Source organism: Alexandromys fortis, unplaced genomic scaffold, assembly GCF_014885135.2.
Source record: "Alexandromys fortis isolate MF-2015 unplaced genomic scaffold, M_Fortis_MF-2015_v1.1 scaffold_41, whole genome shotgun sequence".
Classification (NCBI taxonomy): Eukaryota; Metazoa; Chordata; class Mammalia; order Rodentia; family Cricetidae; genus Alexandromys; species Alexandromys fortis.
In genome coordinates, this window is record NW_026067923.1 from 5,340,015 (window position 1) to 5,357,459 (window position 17,445).

The following is a 17,445-nucleotide window of genomic DNA, read 5'->3' on the forward strand; positions in this document are numbered from 1 at the left end:
CTCTGTCTTGGAAAAAAAAGAAAGGAAAAAAAATATAAAGAAGTGCTGGTTGATTAAAACCAGGCAATTTGAGGTTAGTCTGGTCTACAGAGTGAGTTCAGGCCAGTCAAGGATACACAGAGAAACTCTGTCTCAAAAAAAACAAAAAGAACTACCAGGATAAAAGGCATGGGCCACCACTCTGAACTTTATTTTTAATGGTGTGTGTGTGTGTGTGTGAGAGAGAGAGAGAGAGAGAGAGAGAGAGAGAGAGAGAGAGAGAGAGAGGAGGAGAGAGAGAGAGGAGAGAGAGTGTGCTGGAGGCCTGAAGAGGGCGTGTTGGATCCATTGGAGTTGGAGTTACAGGCCTTGCGAGTCACTTGGTACTTAGAACCCAAACCAGAGTCTTCAACAAGCATTCTTAGCCACTGAGCCGCACTCCAGCCCTGTAAGAGTTTGTGCATGTAGCTTTGGAGCCTGTCCTGGAACACATGTAGACCAGGCTGGCCTTAAACTCACAGGTCAGCCTGCCTCTGCCTCACAAGTTCTGGGACTAGAGAGAGTGCCACCACCCCTGGCTACATCTGGATTTTCTAAGCACTAGAATTGTAACTCATACATTAGTCTGTGATTAATTTAAAACTCCTTTTGAATATGGTGTATGATGTATGTAGTGTTTAGTGCCAGCTTCTTTTCCTTTTGAAATGGAATATGTGCCAACTGAAAGCCCATTGGGTTTGATAGTATCAAGCTGGTAAGAGGGCAGCTGACTGCAGATGAGAATTTATATCCTAGCCCTGCTAAAACATTTAATCCTAGCAAACGATTACTTCATGTGTTTCTCTGTCAGTCTTTAGTAAAATAAAAGGTATTAAACTTAAAATGCCATGGGACAAACATCTTATAGTCGATTGTCCCAGGTATAAATCTATCTTTTCTTTAAACTGTACCTACATTTTATGAGTGACTCCATAAGAATTTTTTTTAGTTGTGGAGATAAAATACAGAAATTAAGCTTACTTCATACTAAATTAAGGAAGATTTGTTAGAAAATTAGGTACTGGACTTTGGAAGAGGGAATGGTGCTGGGTCTTCATTATTGCAGATTCTGTATTTGAATTTAGTTACTTGTTTAAATTTGTCTGAAACCCTAAATCAATTATTTTGCAAATTCATTTGCAAAACGATTTGTGTTCCCCTGAGCACACACTGAAGGTCAGATGAGGCAGTGTTCTGCTGACTGCAGGCAAGTATCCTTTCTGGGGTCCATTTGGTGCCCTGTGTTTTGCATTTTTGTGCTTTTTGTTGATGATTTCTTTGTTTAAAATTAGCTGCAAGCATAATACTGAAGTGCTGTTTGGGGTTCTGAGTTCATGGTGCTGTCATGGGCGTTAGAGAAACCGCTTGTGTCAGATAAGGTTCTCTGAAGCGGGAATTGGAGTGATGCGCTGTGAGTTTGCTGCTGCTGAGTTAACGATGTGTAGTAAATAGCGATGTTGATGTATTTATTGTGTGTGGTGCTGAGGATTGAGTGTAGGGCCTCATGCATGCTAGGCAATGCCCTATTGATGAATTGTATTTTCAGTCCAGTAAGGGATCTTTAAAGAGAAACACACAAAAGTGAGGTTTACTAGTGGTTAACTGATGAGAATCATACAGGAAACTGTTCCCTCTATCCTGAGTTTTGTATTCACGGATTCAGTGTTTGCTAAGATACCGAGTACCGCGAATACGGCAAATTGACTGTTCTTTAGGTTTCAGTCCATCTTTGAGTAGGCAGTGTAAGCCCGATTGAAGCTGGTAAGATCTGCACTGCTACATCCAAGTTTCTTGTTTCTACTTTCTCCAGTGACTTTCTCTGTTTGGTGTTTGCTGGGTTTGGTTTTGTTTTCCAAGTTGGCCCACACAATTCAAACCAGCTGTTTTCAACTTTGGCCTCATTTTAAGTCAGCTGGGAAATTTACAAGTCCCCAGATTATGATTCAGTTGCCCTGGCATTTGTTTTGGAGTTGTTCTTGATTCCTTAGGTAATTCTTTTTCTTCTTTTTAAAAAGACTTATTTATTTTCTGTCTTGGTGTTTTGCCTGCTTGTTCGTCTGTGCCCCAATTGTGTCCATTGCCTGAGAAGTCCAGAAGAGGGCTTTGGGTCCCTTGGAACTGGAGTCACAGACAGTTGTCAGCTGTCACATGGATGCTGGGAATGGAACTCCTGGTCCTCTGAAAGAGCAGCCAGTGCTTTTAACCTCTGAGCCATCTCTCCAGCTCCTGTTCCTGTGAGGCAGGGTCTTTCTAAGTAGCCCTGGCTGTCCTGGAACATGATATGTAGACCAGGCTGGCTTCAAACTCAGAGATTTGCTTGCCGCTGCCTCCTCAGAGTGCTGGATTAAAGGTGTGCACCATCACCTATATAAGGTATTTATTTTAATTTGGGTCCTTTTTTTTTTTTTAAATTCATGTATATATGTTTGTGTCTGCTATGTGTATGCAGGTGCCTGGGGAGGCCAGAAGAGACTTCAGATCCCTTGGAGCTGGAGTTAAAGGTAGTTGTGAGCTGCCCAACAGGAATGCTAGGGACCAAACTTTGGTCCTCTGGAGAAGTAACCAATACTAACGGCTAAGCCATGTCTCCAGCTCCAGCTGGAAGACAGTTTTTATCTCATGTAGCTCAGGCTAGCCTAGAACTCACTATATGATCCTCTTGCACTTGGGAGGTATCCCAAGGGCTGGAACCATAAGTGTGTACTACCATGCTTGGCCATAAAGTTATTTTTTAATAATGCATTATGTTTTTACCCAGGGTGCTGGAAATGGAAGCCAGTTTATCCTTTGACACATTTCTGCCTTTGGCTTTCAGTGTCTAGCAGTTTTCTGCTGTCCCTTTTGGGCATGGAGAAGCATTTAACTTCACCCCTGTCTTTGAGTAGAGTCGTAACATAGGCTGGTCCTCCTGCCTTAGTGAAAGTGAGTGTTGGACTGACCGGTCCACACCACGCTCTGGGCTCTTGGAGAGCTGCAGTCGGCAGACTTCTCACTTTAATGTAGGAAGTGCTAATTTTAAGAATGGAAACCGTTGGTGCAGTCTCTCCCTCTCCTTAAAGAGGAAAACATAACAATAACTTAAAAATTAAGGTTTGTAGAAGGTGTACTCAGAATTTAGTGGAGAGAAGTTGGCTCATTTGCTTTATGCTAAAATAAGATAAAATTATTTCATTGCTAGACTTTTGCCAAAAATTTTTTAGTATTTAAAATCAGTTCTTTTTTAAAACATATTTTCCTTTTATTTATTATATTATTTGTACGGATATTTGACTGCATGTTTGTTTGTGTACCATATGCGTTTCTGGTGCTGGAAGAGACCAGAAAGGTCATGGGATCTCCTGGAAGTGGAGTTATAGCCAGTTATGAGCTGCCATGTGGGTGCTAGGAATTGAACCTGGGTCCTCTGGAAGAACAACCAGTGTTCCTAACTGCTGAGCCATCTCTCCAGCCCCTTAAAATCAATTCTTAATACTATGAATTCTTAATAATATGCCCAGGGTTACAACTGGGCATGGTGGCATGCTCCTCTGTGTAAAGACATGAAGGCAGTCCAGTGCTCAAGGTCATCCTTGGCCCTGTAACAAGTTCCAGGTCAGCCTGGACTACATGAAAAATTGTCTCAAAAAATGAGGGGGCTGGGGATATGAATATGGCTGTTAGTGTAATGTATTGAGGATTTTTTTCTCCTCATATGATGCTGTCCTGTGGTTTGCTTTCTACCTTCAATTGTCAGCTAGATGAACTAGGAGAAAACAGTGGCCACCTTGGTAATATTGTTACAGTACTGGGGGTTGAACTCAGGACCTCACTAATACTAGGTAAACATTCTGCTACTGAGCCACACATGCTGCTAGTCTTTGAGTCTACACAATTACACTAGCAACCGGTGTTACATGCTTTTTTTTTTTTTTAAGATAATTTATTTTATATGTGAATACTTTGTCTGCATGTATGGCTTTATGCCAGAAGAGGGCATCAGATCTCACTATAGATGGTTTGTGAACCATTATGTGGTTGCTGGGAATTGAACTCAGGATCTCCGGAAGAGCAGCTAGGCTCTTCTCCATTGAGCCATTGCTTCAGCCCTTGCCTGGACTGGAACTAGCAGTGTAGACCAAACTGGCTTTAGACTCACAGAGATCTGCATCCCAGTTGCTGAGATTAAAGGCATAGGCTACTACACCCAGCTAGTCCTTCATTTTGAATGTCTTCCTTTTTCTTGTTTATATTTCTCTTTACCTTCAGTGAGAATTTCTACTCTTTAAAATAGTTTCCCAACTATAATAACAAAAAACATCTTTTCAAGGTTTCAGTTTGAGATAAAACTTTGTAAGACATAAAGCCTACCTATTCCTTTAATTTATTCCATTTTTATATATATCATATAGAACACTTTGTTTTATTACATACTTACTGTCAGTTTCCTCTTTTGAAAATAAGCAAAGAGGTTTTGTCAATTTTATTGTATTGTTGCCAGTGTCAGCTAAGGACTTACTACTCTGTTCTGGTTTTGTGCTTTAGATTTATATGTTGGTACATAAAAAAATGAATTAATGTGGGGTTGGAGAGATGGCTTAGTGGTTAAGAGCACTCACTGCTCTTCCAAAGCTTCTGAGTTCAATTCTCAGAACCCACATGGCAGCTCACAACTGTCTGATACCCTCTTCTGGTATACAGATGTGCATGCAGTTAAAGGATCTATATATATGAAATACATAAATAAATTTTTAAGAAGTGTAACACTTCACTTTAAGAAAAAAGGGCACTAGCTGATCTTTCTGAGGCCCAGAGATTAGATCCAGCACCCACTCATAGGGGCTTGTAACTGCAGTTTCAGGGAATCCTACAGGTGTACACACAGCAGACAGATGTAAACATTACTAACAAGTGAATCTTTAGAAACATGAATTAATGTAAAAGTGGAGCCCCTTTAGAAATGAAAGATCTTTTTAGATTGTGATATAAACTGCATGGTTTGAAACTGGGAATATTTTTCTTGATGTAGTCTTGAGTTTTCCAAGGAGTACTTTTCATGTTAAATATCTGTAGGTTATTGAAGGACCCGTCATGCTGCTATGTGAAACAGCAAAAGTCTCAAGCTAGTGCCTCAGCACATACATTGAGAAAAGTGATCAGAAACTAAAGAGCAAAGATGCCTTACTGCGATAAAAATGTAATCTTTTAACACTGTTAAACAAAATGTGGTAGACATAGACCTACCTGTGCTTTTAGTTTGCTGAAAATGGAGTGTTTGTAATTTCTCCAGAGTTTACAAATCAATAACAGTAAACGTGGCGATTTCAAACACAAAGAAAAATAAGAACGTCAGGCTGTCAGAGTGACTCAGATGGGTCTGTGAACCTCCCCAAGACACAGCAGTGATTATTGATAGATCCAGGTACACCTAGTAAGCATGTCGAGGGGGCACAGTGTTAGGCTTCAGAAAGAGTTCTGCCTTTATTTTTGACAGCCAATACTTGAAAATCTTAGTCTTTATATTTATCAGTTAGTCGACTTGACTGGTTATACTAGGGCTTCACTTAGTGTTTTCAGATTTGTGTTATCCCTGTGAGTTTATGTTTGAATGGGCATGGGCAGGACTGGTTAGACCATAGCATCTTTTCTGTTAGTAAAGCCCACCAGATGTGGAGGACTTCGACAGTATTGCTCCTCAGAATGTGGTCACTGAAGTAAGGCTTCTCTGAGATACTCCAGGGAGGGTTCCCTTATTTGGAGCTCTTTCTTTCTCTCCCTCTCCCATTCCCTCTAACCTTCCCTCTGTCCCTCTCTGGCGCCCCCTTCCCCCTTCAAGGTAGTATTCGTCCAGGCTGACTGCAAATTTGTAACCCTACCTCAGGCTCCTGAGCTCTGAAATGGAGTGTGTCACTACACTAGACTGAGAGACCATTTTTAAAACAGAAAATTCATTGGAGTTATAAACAAATATTCTTTTTTTCCCCTCAAAGAATTAGCTATTAGGGGCTGGAGGAATGGCTCAGCTGGGAAGAGCATTTGTTGCTCTTGGAGAGGACCTGTTTCAGTTCCCAGTACCAACCAACATGGTGGTTCACAAGCATCTCTGACTACAGGGCCAGGGTACTGGATGCCCTCTTCTGACTTCCGAGGGTACTGGGCATGCACGATGATATGGTATACATACATATATGTAGGCAAAAATTTATACACATAAAATAAAACAATAAAAACAAAAATAAAAGAATTAGAAATTAAGAAGCTGATGAGATGGCTCAGTGAGTAAATGGCAAAGCCTTGACAACCTGAGTTCCATCTCCGGGACCCACATGGTAGGAGAAATTACTCCCTCAAGTTGTCCTCTGACTGCCACATGTGTGCACTCATGTGCACTTAAATAATAAATAAAATAAGCGATGTGGGTGGAGAGATGGGTCAGTAGTTTAAGAGTGCTTGCTGATCTTCCAGAGGACCAGAGTTAGGGTTCCAGCTCAAATAAAATAATAATAAAACGTGGTTTTAAAAGATCTTGCATACAATTTTAATAGCATTAGTTGGTTTTTTTATAGTGCTGAGGATTAAGCACAGAGCCTTGCACAGGCCATCAAGTACTCACAGTTCTATGCTCTGTTCAGTCTTTGTATACCAAAAAGGGATGTCTGTTGATGACAAGGGGAAGCAGTGAGGTTGTACACGCAAAAAGTGCAAAACGTAAAGCCATTTAGTGTCTGGTCTACAAAACGTTACTTTAATGTACAGTGGAAACTGTGACCTAGCCATTAAGAGAGTGACTCCTGTTCAAGGTGACCCTGCTTAGAAGATGATTACAGAATTAGGTTAGGAGTTGACTTTAAATTGTTTTTCAGAAGGCTTTTGTGTAATAAGGTACTGTCATAATTTCCCAGGAAAGCTTCTCTTTCGGCATAGTTACAGGGCACTGGGGTTATTTGAAAGCAGCAAAGGAAGCATTCTGAGTAGTGGCTTTTTTTTTTTTGTTTGTTTGTTTGTTTTTGTTTTTTCGAGACAGGGTTTCTCTGTGGCTTTGGAGTGAGTAGTGGCTCTTTAGCCCACTGCTGAAGCTCTGTAGCCCCAGTGAGAAACTGAAGAAGGGGCTGTATCACGGGTACCCGCTGCCCTTCAGAACTGCTTACAGCAGCAGCGTGGGATTGGGACATTGGGACGGCGACACTGGCTGTGAATGGTAGGGCAGACCATAGTGTAAGAATTAAGTATAGATGGTATGTAGAGATTCAAGGGCCCTGTAAAGAAAGAGCTTCACGCACTGGAAGGAAATTTAATAATCAGTTTTAGACTGTGGAGAGGAGAGATGATAAAAGTATAAAATACTATTGATATTTTCTAGAAACGACTACAAAAAGAACTGTTGGCTTTGCAGAATGACCCACCTCCTGGGATGACGTTAAATGAAAAGAGCGTTCAGAACTCAATCACACAGTGAGTATTTGAGGTTCAAAGGTCTTCTTACTTACACTGTATAACTATGTACTCATTCTTTAAAAACTTATTTTCATATTTTATTGTATTCTGTTATGCCACTAAGTAAATATAATAAAGAGATCCTATTCCATGTATTTATATAAATATTCATTTTTAACCTTACTGTGTCATCATAGGCTTACTGTTGTGTAATTTGTAAAGCTGAAAATGTGTAATTTAAATGTGCCTATGATAAGGATAGAGAGATGGCTCAGTGGTTAAGAGCTCTGGCTGCTCTTCAAAGGTCCTGAGTTCAATTCCCAGTAACCACATGGTGGCTCATAACCACCTATAAATGAGATCTGGTGCCTTCTTGTGTGCGGGCAGAACACTGTATAAATAATAAAAAAAATATTTTTAAAATGCACTAAATTGCTGTTTCTTATCATCAGTGATGTAGTAAACTGCAAAATAATAAGAATAAAATATTCCCCCAAAATGTAACAGTGGCTTATTCTTTTTTTTTTTTAAATTTTTTTTTATTTTATTGAGAATAAGAAAAAAAAGTTTCCGCCTCCTCCCAGCCTCCCATTTCCCTCCCCTCCCCCACTCTTCTCCCCCTCCCCCTCTCTTCTCCCCCTCCCCCTCTCTTCTCCCCCTCCCCCCACTCCTCTCCCCCTCCCTCTCCTATCCAAAGAGCAGTCATGGTTCCCTGTCCTGTGGAAAGTCCAAGGTCCTCCCCCCTCCCTCCATGTCTAGGAAGGTTAACATCCAAACTGGCTAGGCTCCCACCAAGCCAGAACATGAAGTAGGATCAAAACCCCTTGCCATTGACCTTGGCTTCTCATCAGTCCTCATTGTTCGCCATGATCAGAGAGTCCGGTTTTATCCCATGCTGTTCCAGTCACAGTCCAGCTGGCTTTGGTGAGCTCCCAATAGATCAGCCCCACTGTCTCAGTGGGTGGGTGCACCCCCCGTGGTCCTGACATCCTTGCTCGTGTTCTCCCTCCATCTGCTTCTCATTGGGACCTTGGGAGCTCAGTCCAGTGCTCCAGTGTGGGTCTCTGTCTCTATCTCCATCCATCACCAGATGAAGGTTCTATGGTGATATGAAAGATATTCGTCAGTAATGCTATAGGATAGGGTCAGTTCAGGTTCCCTATCCTCAGCTTCCCAAGGGACTAACTGGGGACATCGCCTTGGGCTCCTGGGAGCCACTCTAGGTTCAAGTCTCTTGCCAACACTAAGGTGGCTCTTTTAACTAAGATATGTGCTTCCCTGCTCCCCTATCCAACCTTCCTTTATCCCAATCTTCCTGTTTCCCCAAGTTCCCCCAATCCTCCCCTTCTTACTTTTCTCTCCCTGTCCCCCCTTATCCCCAACCCACCCCACCCCCAAGATCCCAATTTTGTCCCCGGCAATTTTATCTACTTCCCTTAGCCAAGAGGATAACTATATGTTTTTTCTTGGGTTCACCTTCTTCTTTAGCTTCTTTAGGTTCACCAGGTATACACTCCGTGACCTTTATTTATGGCTAGAAACCAATTATGAGTGAATACATCCCATGTTCATCTTTTTGGGTCTGGGTTACCTCGCTCAGGATAGTGTTTTCTATTTCCATCCATTTGCATGCAAAATTCGAGAAGTCATTGTTTTTTACCGCAGCATAATACTCTAATGTGTATATATTCCACACTTTCTTCATCCATTCTTCCATTGAAGGGCATCTAGGTTGTTTCCAGGTTCTGGCTATTACAAATAATGCTGCTATGAACATAGTTGAACCAATCAGTGGCTTATTCTTGAATTTTTTTTTTTTTTTGTTATTTTGGCTTTTCGAGTCGGTTTTTCTGTGAAACAGTCCTGCTGCCCTGGAACTCACTCTGTAGACCAGGCTGGCCTCAAACTCACAGAGATCCTCTGTCTCTGCCTCTCATGTGCTCGGATTAAAGGCATGAGCAACCACTGCCCAGCATTATTTTTTAAATTTAGTAACCATATATTACTTTTTTAAATAGTAAAAATTAAAAATGTATCACACACAATATTAGAAATCATGTCATTGACCTATTGATACAGATGTTGCATGACTAACAATGTTTGCTTTACAGTTATTTAAAGACTCTGCTCTGTGTGTCGTGTGTAAATTGGTTGTGTTTGTCAGTTCTCAGATTTGTTACATAAAGAAAATGAAAGTGCACAGGCAGCTCTCTCTTTGGATTATCACTCGGGGGAGTAGAGATGTGGGTGGGTGGGAGAAAATGAATTTTGAAGCTGAAAATGATGTATTCTTTTTTGTTTTTGTTTTTTTTTGTTTGTTTTTAATGAGAGAGGAAAGAAGGAGGGAGGGAGGGGCAGCGTATTGAACCCAGGTCTATTTAACGTGCTTTGTAAGGACTCCGCCAGTGACCTGTGTACCCCCACAGGTACAGCTTTGTGTTGTATTGAATTACTGTGGACTAGCTCTAGCGGTAGAAACGAGCTAGGTTTTCTACTTAGGTGTGGTCATTTCACTCTCTGAACAGTATCCTTCTATGGCGCTCAGCATGCATCCTGAAAATGAGTTTTCATATTTTAAGGGTTTCTATACTTTGTCACAGACTAAGCCCAGACCATGTTGTTATTTTATACATTCCTAGTTCCATACTACATAAGACATGAGTAGACCCTTACCATAGTATTTCCTGTTTTTCTGGACAGATGGGTGGGTGGGTGATATTGGCTGGCAGTACTGGGCATCAAACCCAGTATCACTTGATCATGACACACAAGTGCTTTACTGCTGAGATGTATCCTCAACTCATTTTTCCTATATTTAAGATAACATTTTTGTGCCCGAGAAGCATGAGGTTAAAGAATTTGGCCAACTACAATTACGTGTGACAGCTATAATTAAAGACTCATTCTTACTGACTTTGGTTCAAGTCTAACTGTTCCCCTATTGTCTTTGCTGTTTTTATCTTCTATTTTCTCTTTTAAAGACTAGCGATAGTTACAGGATATCAGTACAAACATTTATGTTCTTGATGGTTACACATGAAAAACAAGCTTACAATAAATGTCACAGAAATCTGTATGTGCTTTATTAAGACGTTGAAAGTGAGCGAGCAAGGAACGGCAGCAGAGAGCATTGCTTGCAACCTTCAGAGTAGATGGATGTGGATCAGTTTAGCTTCCGTTGAGTCTTTAGCCTACTGGTCAGGGGGTCTGTTTGTCAGCTACAGTACTTCTAACACTAATCGGGAAGGCAGTTAATGAGCTTGATGTTGTCTACAACAATTTAGTTACTGTAGAAAGTAGTGTTTGAAAGAAAACAAGATGGTGTGGTCTAAAAGGAAGAACACAATATAGACTCTGGTATTAGCCCATGGAAGTGGGGGTTTATTTTTAGTTTGCTTCAGATCAGACCTGGGTTACAAGCTCTGACCTTGACCTAATTTCTTTAATCCCAAGTGTCACAGAAGGCTAGGGAAGAGTGTTGAAAACCTACTCTGGAGTTGGGGAGAGAGCTCAGCAGTTAAGAGGGTTGGTGCTCTCAGAGTTCCCTAGTTTATGTCCTAGCATTCGTGTCACGGGGGACTCTCAAGGGGATCTGTGCCCTGGGCTCCATGGGCACTAGCACACATGCAGCATACCCACACGAGTCAGCCAGAAGCAAGAGCTAGCCTAGGTGGTGAAGCAGGAGGGAGTCATCAGTTACTACAGATTCAAACCCTGCAGCCCACGTAGAGGTGGAAGGAAAGGATCAGTTCCACAGAGCGGTCTTCTGACTTCTACATGTGTGCTGTGGTTGTGCATGTCCCCCATACAGTAATAAATTTATTTAAACTCATACATAACAATAATGAATTAAGAAAGAAATGCAGTGTAAGAGTTGTTGGGTGAAGTGCCCCATACACACTCTGGCCTATTGCCTGGCATCCCAGTGACCTCTAGTTTTCCCTTTACCCTAATCCTTTTTAAGTTTTAAATTTGTTCCCTTTCTGTTTGTCTTTTCCTGTCCTAGGTGGATCGTAGACATGGAAGGTGCACCAGGTACCTTATATGAAGGAGAAAAGTTTCAACTTCTGTTTAAGTTTAGTAGTCGATATCCTTTTGACTCTCCTCAGGTAACTGCCTTGCATGTAACATTTTATTGTACTTTTAGATTATAGCAAAAACGCTAAATTGGTTATTTTTGCCTCCTGAAAGCCTGTATCAGAAACTCAATGTAAATATGTAGATAGATTTGTTTTGCATTGTTTTATTTGAAGGCAGGGTTTTGTGAAGGGTTTTGGGGCAGAGGTTTCGCTGTTGTTGTTCTAGGAACTTAAGGCTGTTTATCGTGCACGGTTTCTGGAGCAGTGGGGACAGACTAGCATTTTTAGGCACCGCAGGCACTTTCTCATGGGCACGATGCTGCTGGAGATACAGAGGCTCTTTGAGAAGGCCTGTGTCTTTGGGTTCCCACTGATGTGTTCTTTTTGCAGCCTTCCGGAAGGCAGAATACATGAAGTCAATTTGAAATCTGATCATTAGAGTTTAAGGCAAACACAGTTTAGTTAAGGCCTGGGCGGTAGTGGCGCACGCCTTTGATCCTAGTGCTCGGGAGGGAGAGCCAAGCAGATCTCTGTGTGTTTGAGTCCACCCTGGTCTGCAGCTTGAGTTCCAGGACAGCCAGGACTTCACAGAGAAAAATACTGAAACAAGGAATAATGGTGGTAGTGGTATTTAAAAAAACAAAACAAGAACAACTTTGGGAGGGATATGTGTATTAGTATTTTGCTTGTATGTGTGTCTGTGCCCTCCGTGTCTGATGCCCTTGGAGGTCAGAAGAGGGTGTTGGATCCCTAGAACTGGAGTTACAGGTGGCTGTGAGCAGCCATCTGGGTGCTAAGAAGTAAACTTGGGTTCTCTGCAAGAGTGAGTACTCTTAACAGCTCCGCTCTCTCCAGCCCATGGACTGTTTGGAAGAGGCATTTAACTAGTAAATAATTAATTGAAGGTTAGAACAAAGAAATTCTGGGATGATTTCCAGGATTCTGACTTGTAAGATGATGAGTTACTAGAATTACTTCTTACTCACAGAATTAAGCACAGGATTTCACAGTTTAAGCTTGAAGTTTGAGATGTGTTGCTAATGTAGCACTGCAGGCCTCTGCTACTGCTACTGAGGATTTCTGGAAAATGAACCCAGTACCTAAATTCTATGGTATGTGATTAAAATGTGCTATTTTGAGAAAAGTCTTATTTCATTGTTCCTTTGAATATAATATTCTGAATATAGTAGATTAAATCTTTTTCTGGCCATAAGAGATAATTAGTTATTGCATTGTGCTATAAAGAGAATTGTTTAAAGAAGTAGGGTTAGCTAGATGTTGACCCCTTGAATTAGGAAGTTGGTATGTGATCAGGAAGTTTTTAAGACTTGAGGCTCCTTTTACCTTTTTTTTTTTTTTTTTTTGGTTTTTCGAGACAGGGTTTCTCTGTGGTTTTGGAGCCTATCCTGGAACTAGCTCTGTAGACCAGGCTGGTCTCGAACTCACAGAGATCTACCTGCCTCTGCCTCCCGAGTGCTGGGATTAAAGGCGTGCACCACCATCGCCCGGCTTCCTTTTACCCTTTTTATGTAACTTAAGGGGAAGAGATTCTGTTGTTAAAACCTCTAGGCATTCTGGTAAGCATCCGCTGACTAATCAGCAGCACAGACATCTCCCTTCTCACCAGGAATTTGTCTTTAAGTTGTGGTATTCTTTGTCTTAGTGCCTTCAGCTGTTTCTGCCGTACTTCAAAATATCTAATATGGCACTCAGATGCATTCAACTCGGGGGAGACTCTAAAGGCACACACACACACACACACACACAGAGAGAGAGAGAGAGAGAGAGAGAGAGAGAGAGAGAGAGAGAGAGAGAGAGAGCGCGCGCGCGCGCGTTAGCTGTCCTTGAACTTGCTTACTAAACAGATCGGCCCACCTCTGCCTCCCCAGTGCTGGGATTAAAGGCGTGCACTATCAAGTCTCTTCAACATTTATAATAAGCTTTTCTTTACTTTGGGATTCTGTTTTCCTTCTGCTTTGTTTGTGTCCTTTCACTCATTCCTGTATAGCTTTTCAAAGCCTTTGGCAGTCTGTGAGTCTTCCCATTTCTTTCTTATCTTGCTATGTAGACTGCAGCACAAGGTCTTATCTTTCAGCTGGATTGTTTCAATAGGTTATTGTTTTAATAGTTTCTGCTTCTTGTACTATATCCTTTCCTCAGCACTGTTGGATTTTTCTGTAGGCATATTCATCATCTCACTGAACATTCAACAATTCTCTTTTGCAGTGCTGGGGATCACACCTTGCACTTGGCTACATTTCTTCTACCCCTACTCTACACACACACACATTAGTACAACACCTACCTGTATTTTTCCCTTCCTTAGTAAAATCTCTGGACGATTATTTCCTTGACTATCAAGTTCCTTTATGGACTTGTTAAAACTTAACCATTTTTTGCAGATTACCTCCCTGCATTCTACTGTATGATAATGTTTGTATATCATATTTTATAAATTAATTTTTATCCTGATTTTATCATCTAATAACTCTTAATATAGTGGTTATGATATAGATTCATTTTTAAAAATATTTATTATGTATACAATATTGTCTGTGTGTATGCCTGCAGGCCAGAAGAGGGCACCAGATCTCATTACAGATGGTTGTGAGCCACCATGTGGTTGCTGGGAATTGAACTCAGGACCTTTGGAAGAGCAGGCAATGCTCCTAACCGCTGAGCCATCTCTCCAGCCTTCAATTTTTTTTTTTAAGTGAAGAAATTGAAGCTCTTAGGAAAGATCTTATTAATGGTTTGATTACTAGTTAGAACAATCAGGAGTGAAAACCAAGTTATTTCTCTTCCTCTGCCATGCTGTATGTGGAATCTGAAAGACCTTAGGACAGTTATTCCCATTCTTTTAGAATACTAGTATTCCTTTTTCACAACTTATTTTGTTATACATCCATGTTGTAGAAGTTGTATATTCTAATTTATATTGATTAGGAAAATGACAACTCCTTCAAGGGCAAGAATTTTTTTAATTATTAAAATTATTTTATTAATCATATTTTTATGGCTTTGAAGCAAGTGCAGTAGATTCAATAATACAGATTGTATACATATAAATTACAGGGTTTTTCAATAACTGAACCGTTTTAGATATCCCATTGTTCTGGGAAAGTGGTAGAAATGTTCCTTTGAATTCAGTTCCCCAATTGATGTGGGATTCCCTCTGTATGCTGTGAATATGTTTTATTGCCATTGATTAATAAAGAAGCTGCTTTCAGCCAATGGCTTAACAGAATATAGCCAGGCTGGAAAAGATATGTAGAGAGAGTAGGCGGAGTCAGAGAGATGCCATGTAGCTGATGCAGGAGACAGACGCTGGACAGAAACTTACCAGTAGGCCACAACCACCTGGTGATACACAGATTAATTGAAATGGGTTAATTTAAGATATAAGAGTTATCCAGGAGTTTGCCTAAGGTAATGGACCAAGCAGTATTTTAATTAATACAGTTTCTGTGTGCTTATTTCGGGTTTGGATGGTCGGGAACAAACAAGCAGTCTCTGCCAACACCCAATTACCAGGCATTTTCAGGAAACAGAAACATTGACAGTTGTTAGATAACAGTTTTTAATCTTCCTGCGGAATAAACAATACTGAATGTGTGACTTCTAAGAAAAATAGAATTTGATGAGTGTCCTGAAGTAGACCAGCATTGTCGTGAAATGACCTCTGTCTCCCTCATCTGTGACATCCAGATCACTGCATGCCTGTGCAGCTTCTGTCTGCTTCCTCTTGTTCCTGATGAGTTTCGCACATTATACGCCATTTACTGTGAAAAATCCACCTGCCTAAATAGTGGTGTTTGGCATGGACATTTGTTTTAAAGCTTAAAAACAAAACCAAAACCAAAAACCAGTCAGTGTTTTTCAGTTACTACAGGAACAGACAAGGCCCCATTCCATCATCATTTCCACTAATGTGCAGTTAATGCCAGTTGTGTAGGCAATGCCTTTCTGTAAACACTGTTTGTCTATGCTGCGTTCCAGGGAGATGGCTGCTCAGTTCAGTCAGTCTGTGCCAACGCTTACCTTTATACTGAGAAAAGAGAATATAGAGACTAGAAAGACAATAGGTTGCCTTTAAAGGGCTTCAATCTGCTCATTAGTTGAATAGGTCGGCATTACTTGTCTGTTAGGACTGAGTATGTAACATGAAATCAGACCTGTTTGGCTTAGATCGCAGTTTCTGTGGGGTGGTGTATACCTGTAACACTAGCACTCAGGAGGTCGAATACTACTTGAGCAAAAGTTCTAGATGAACCTGGGCAACAAAACAATACCATGTACCAAAAAAGCAAAACAAAAAGTTGGGAAGATGGTTTTGTAAGTAGAGTATTGCTCTCCAGCACCAGGGGAAAGCCAGGAGTGGCAGTGCCCACTGTGGTTATAGCACTGGGGAGGCCGAGGCAGGACAGTCCTGTGACTGCTGACCACATAGTTTTGCTGAATCAGGGAGTGCCAAGTTCAGTGAGATACCCTTCTTTTTTTTTTTTTTGGTTTTTTGAGACAGGGTTTCTCTGTGGTTTTGGAGCCTGTCCTGGAACTAGCTCTTGTAGACCAGGCTGGTCTCGAACTCACAGAGGTCCACCTGCCTCTGCCTCTCAAGTGCTGGGATTAAAGGCGTGCGCCACCACCGCCCGGCGAGATACCCTTTCTTAACAGACAGATAAATAAAAGTTGAGAGTGATTGATGAAAACACATGTCTATACATACACATAAAAATATGTATACAAACACAATTTTTTAATTTAGAAAAAGGAAAAAAAATAACAATTTTATGAGAGTAACAAAAAAGCCCTTTTTATGTAGAGTTTACATTCTTTTGCGAAAATAATAAATAAATAAAATAGTGCAGGAGAGGAGTGGGGCAAGGGCATGCTCAGTAGTAGCACTCCAGTTGCCCAAGAAATAAGGCTAACAATTGACATCTGGGTCTCGGGAACCTAAAAAGCATCTTTACAGCAGAGCACACAGTTGATGAAGACAGCTCACCAGACTGGAGAAGATGCTTGTGCACTGTCCCTTTGACAGAATATGATAGAGATATAGGAAGAACTCAAGCTGTACACTAACGAGTTAGAGCATTCAATCAGATGAAATACAAATGACCAGTAAAGACTGGAAAAAGTGATCAATTCTTTCGACCCTTAGAGAAATGCAAATCAGAACTACATTGAGATTCCATCTCACCCGGTCAGTTGTCGTTGTCAGGGAAACAAACAACAGATGCTTGTGAGGATGTGGACAGGAGAGAACCTTTATGTTGTAGCCCATTGTGAGAACTCAGACTTTTGCTCTGAGATGGGAGGTCTTGAGTAGGGTTATGGAGTCATAGCTGAAATTAGAAGGCAGTGCAACAGGTGACAAATGGGAGACCAGAGAGACTGTTGAGTGCGTCAGGCCAGGGGTGGTGCTGACCTGCAGCAGCAGCTCCTTGTGGAGGGTGTGGAGAACACAGTTTGCACCTGGTTTAGAGGGTAGATCAGCAGACAGGAGGGGCTGCTAGATTGATAGGTGTTTGAATAAAGGCATCAAAACTCCACGAAGGGCAGTGAATGGCTTTGAAACAAAATGGGAAGCAGTAGCCGGTGTAGAGTAGACCAGAGAGGCAGAGAAGAACCTTCTTGAACTGGTAGGACTGGTCTTGAGAGAACTTACAGGGAAAGTACAGAGCAGGGCACGAACGGCCTGGCAGCCTATGCTCCTGTGTGTCTGTGTCGAGAGACACCGAAGGGCTGCAGGTGTGAGTGGAGGGTCTAGGGTCTGATTAAAGTAGGCTCTTCAGGATGGAGGAGCTGGGTGTTACTTCCTCTGCTTTAGGCGATGTGGTCAGACTCGGTCCTTTTCATCCTGCCTCCTCTTTGATTCTTCTGATACCCACTTTCTGTATAGCCCTTTGTCAGAGAATTCTCTTTCAAAGAAACA

The 17,445-nt window shown here is 41.4% G+C and overlaps 1 protein-coding gene across 1 annotated transcript in view; it reads left to right on the forward strand.

Moving 5' to 3' along the window:
• Ube2w (ubiquitin conjugating enzyme E2 W) overlaps nucleotides 1-17,445 on the forward strand; it is a 49,759-nt gene that overhangs the window by 10,790 nt on the left and 21,524 nt on the right. The window contains exons 2-3 of the mRNA XM_050142065.1: nucleotides 7,355-7,446; nucleotides 11,435-11,537. Coding sequence (XP_049998022.1) covers nucleotides 7,355-7,446; nucleotides 11,435-11,537 — 195 coding nt within the window. The remainder of the gene's footprint in view (nucleotides 1-7,354; nucleotides 7,447-11,434; nucleotides 11,538-17,445) is intronic.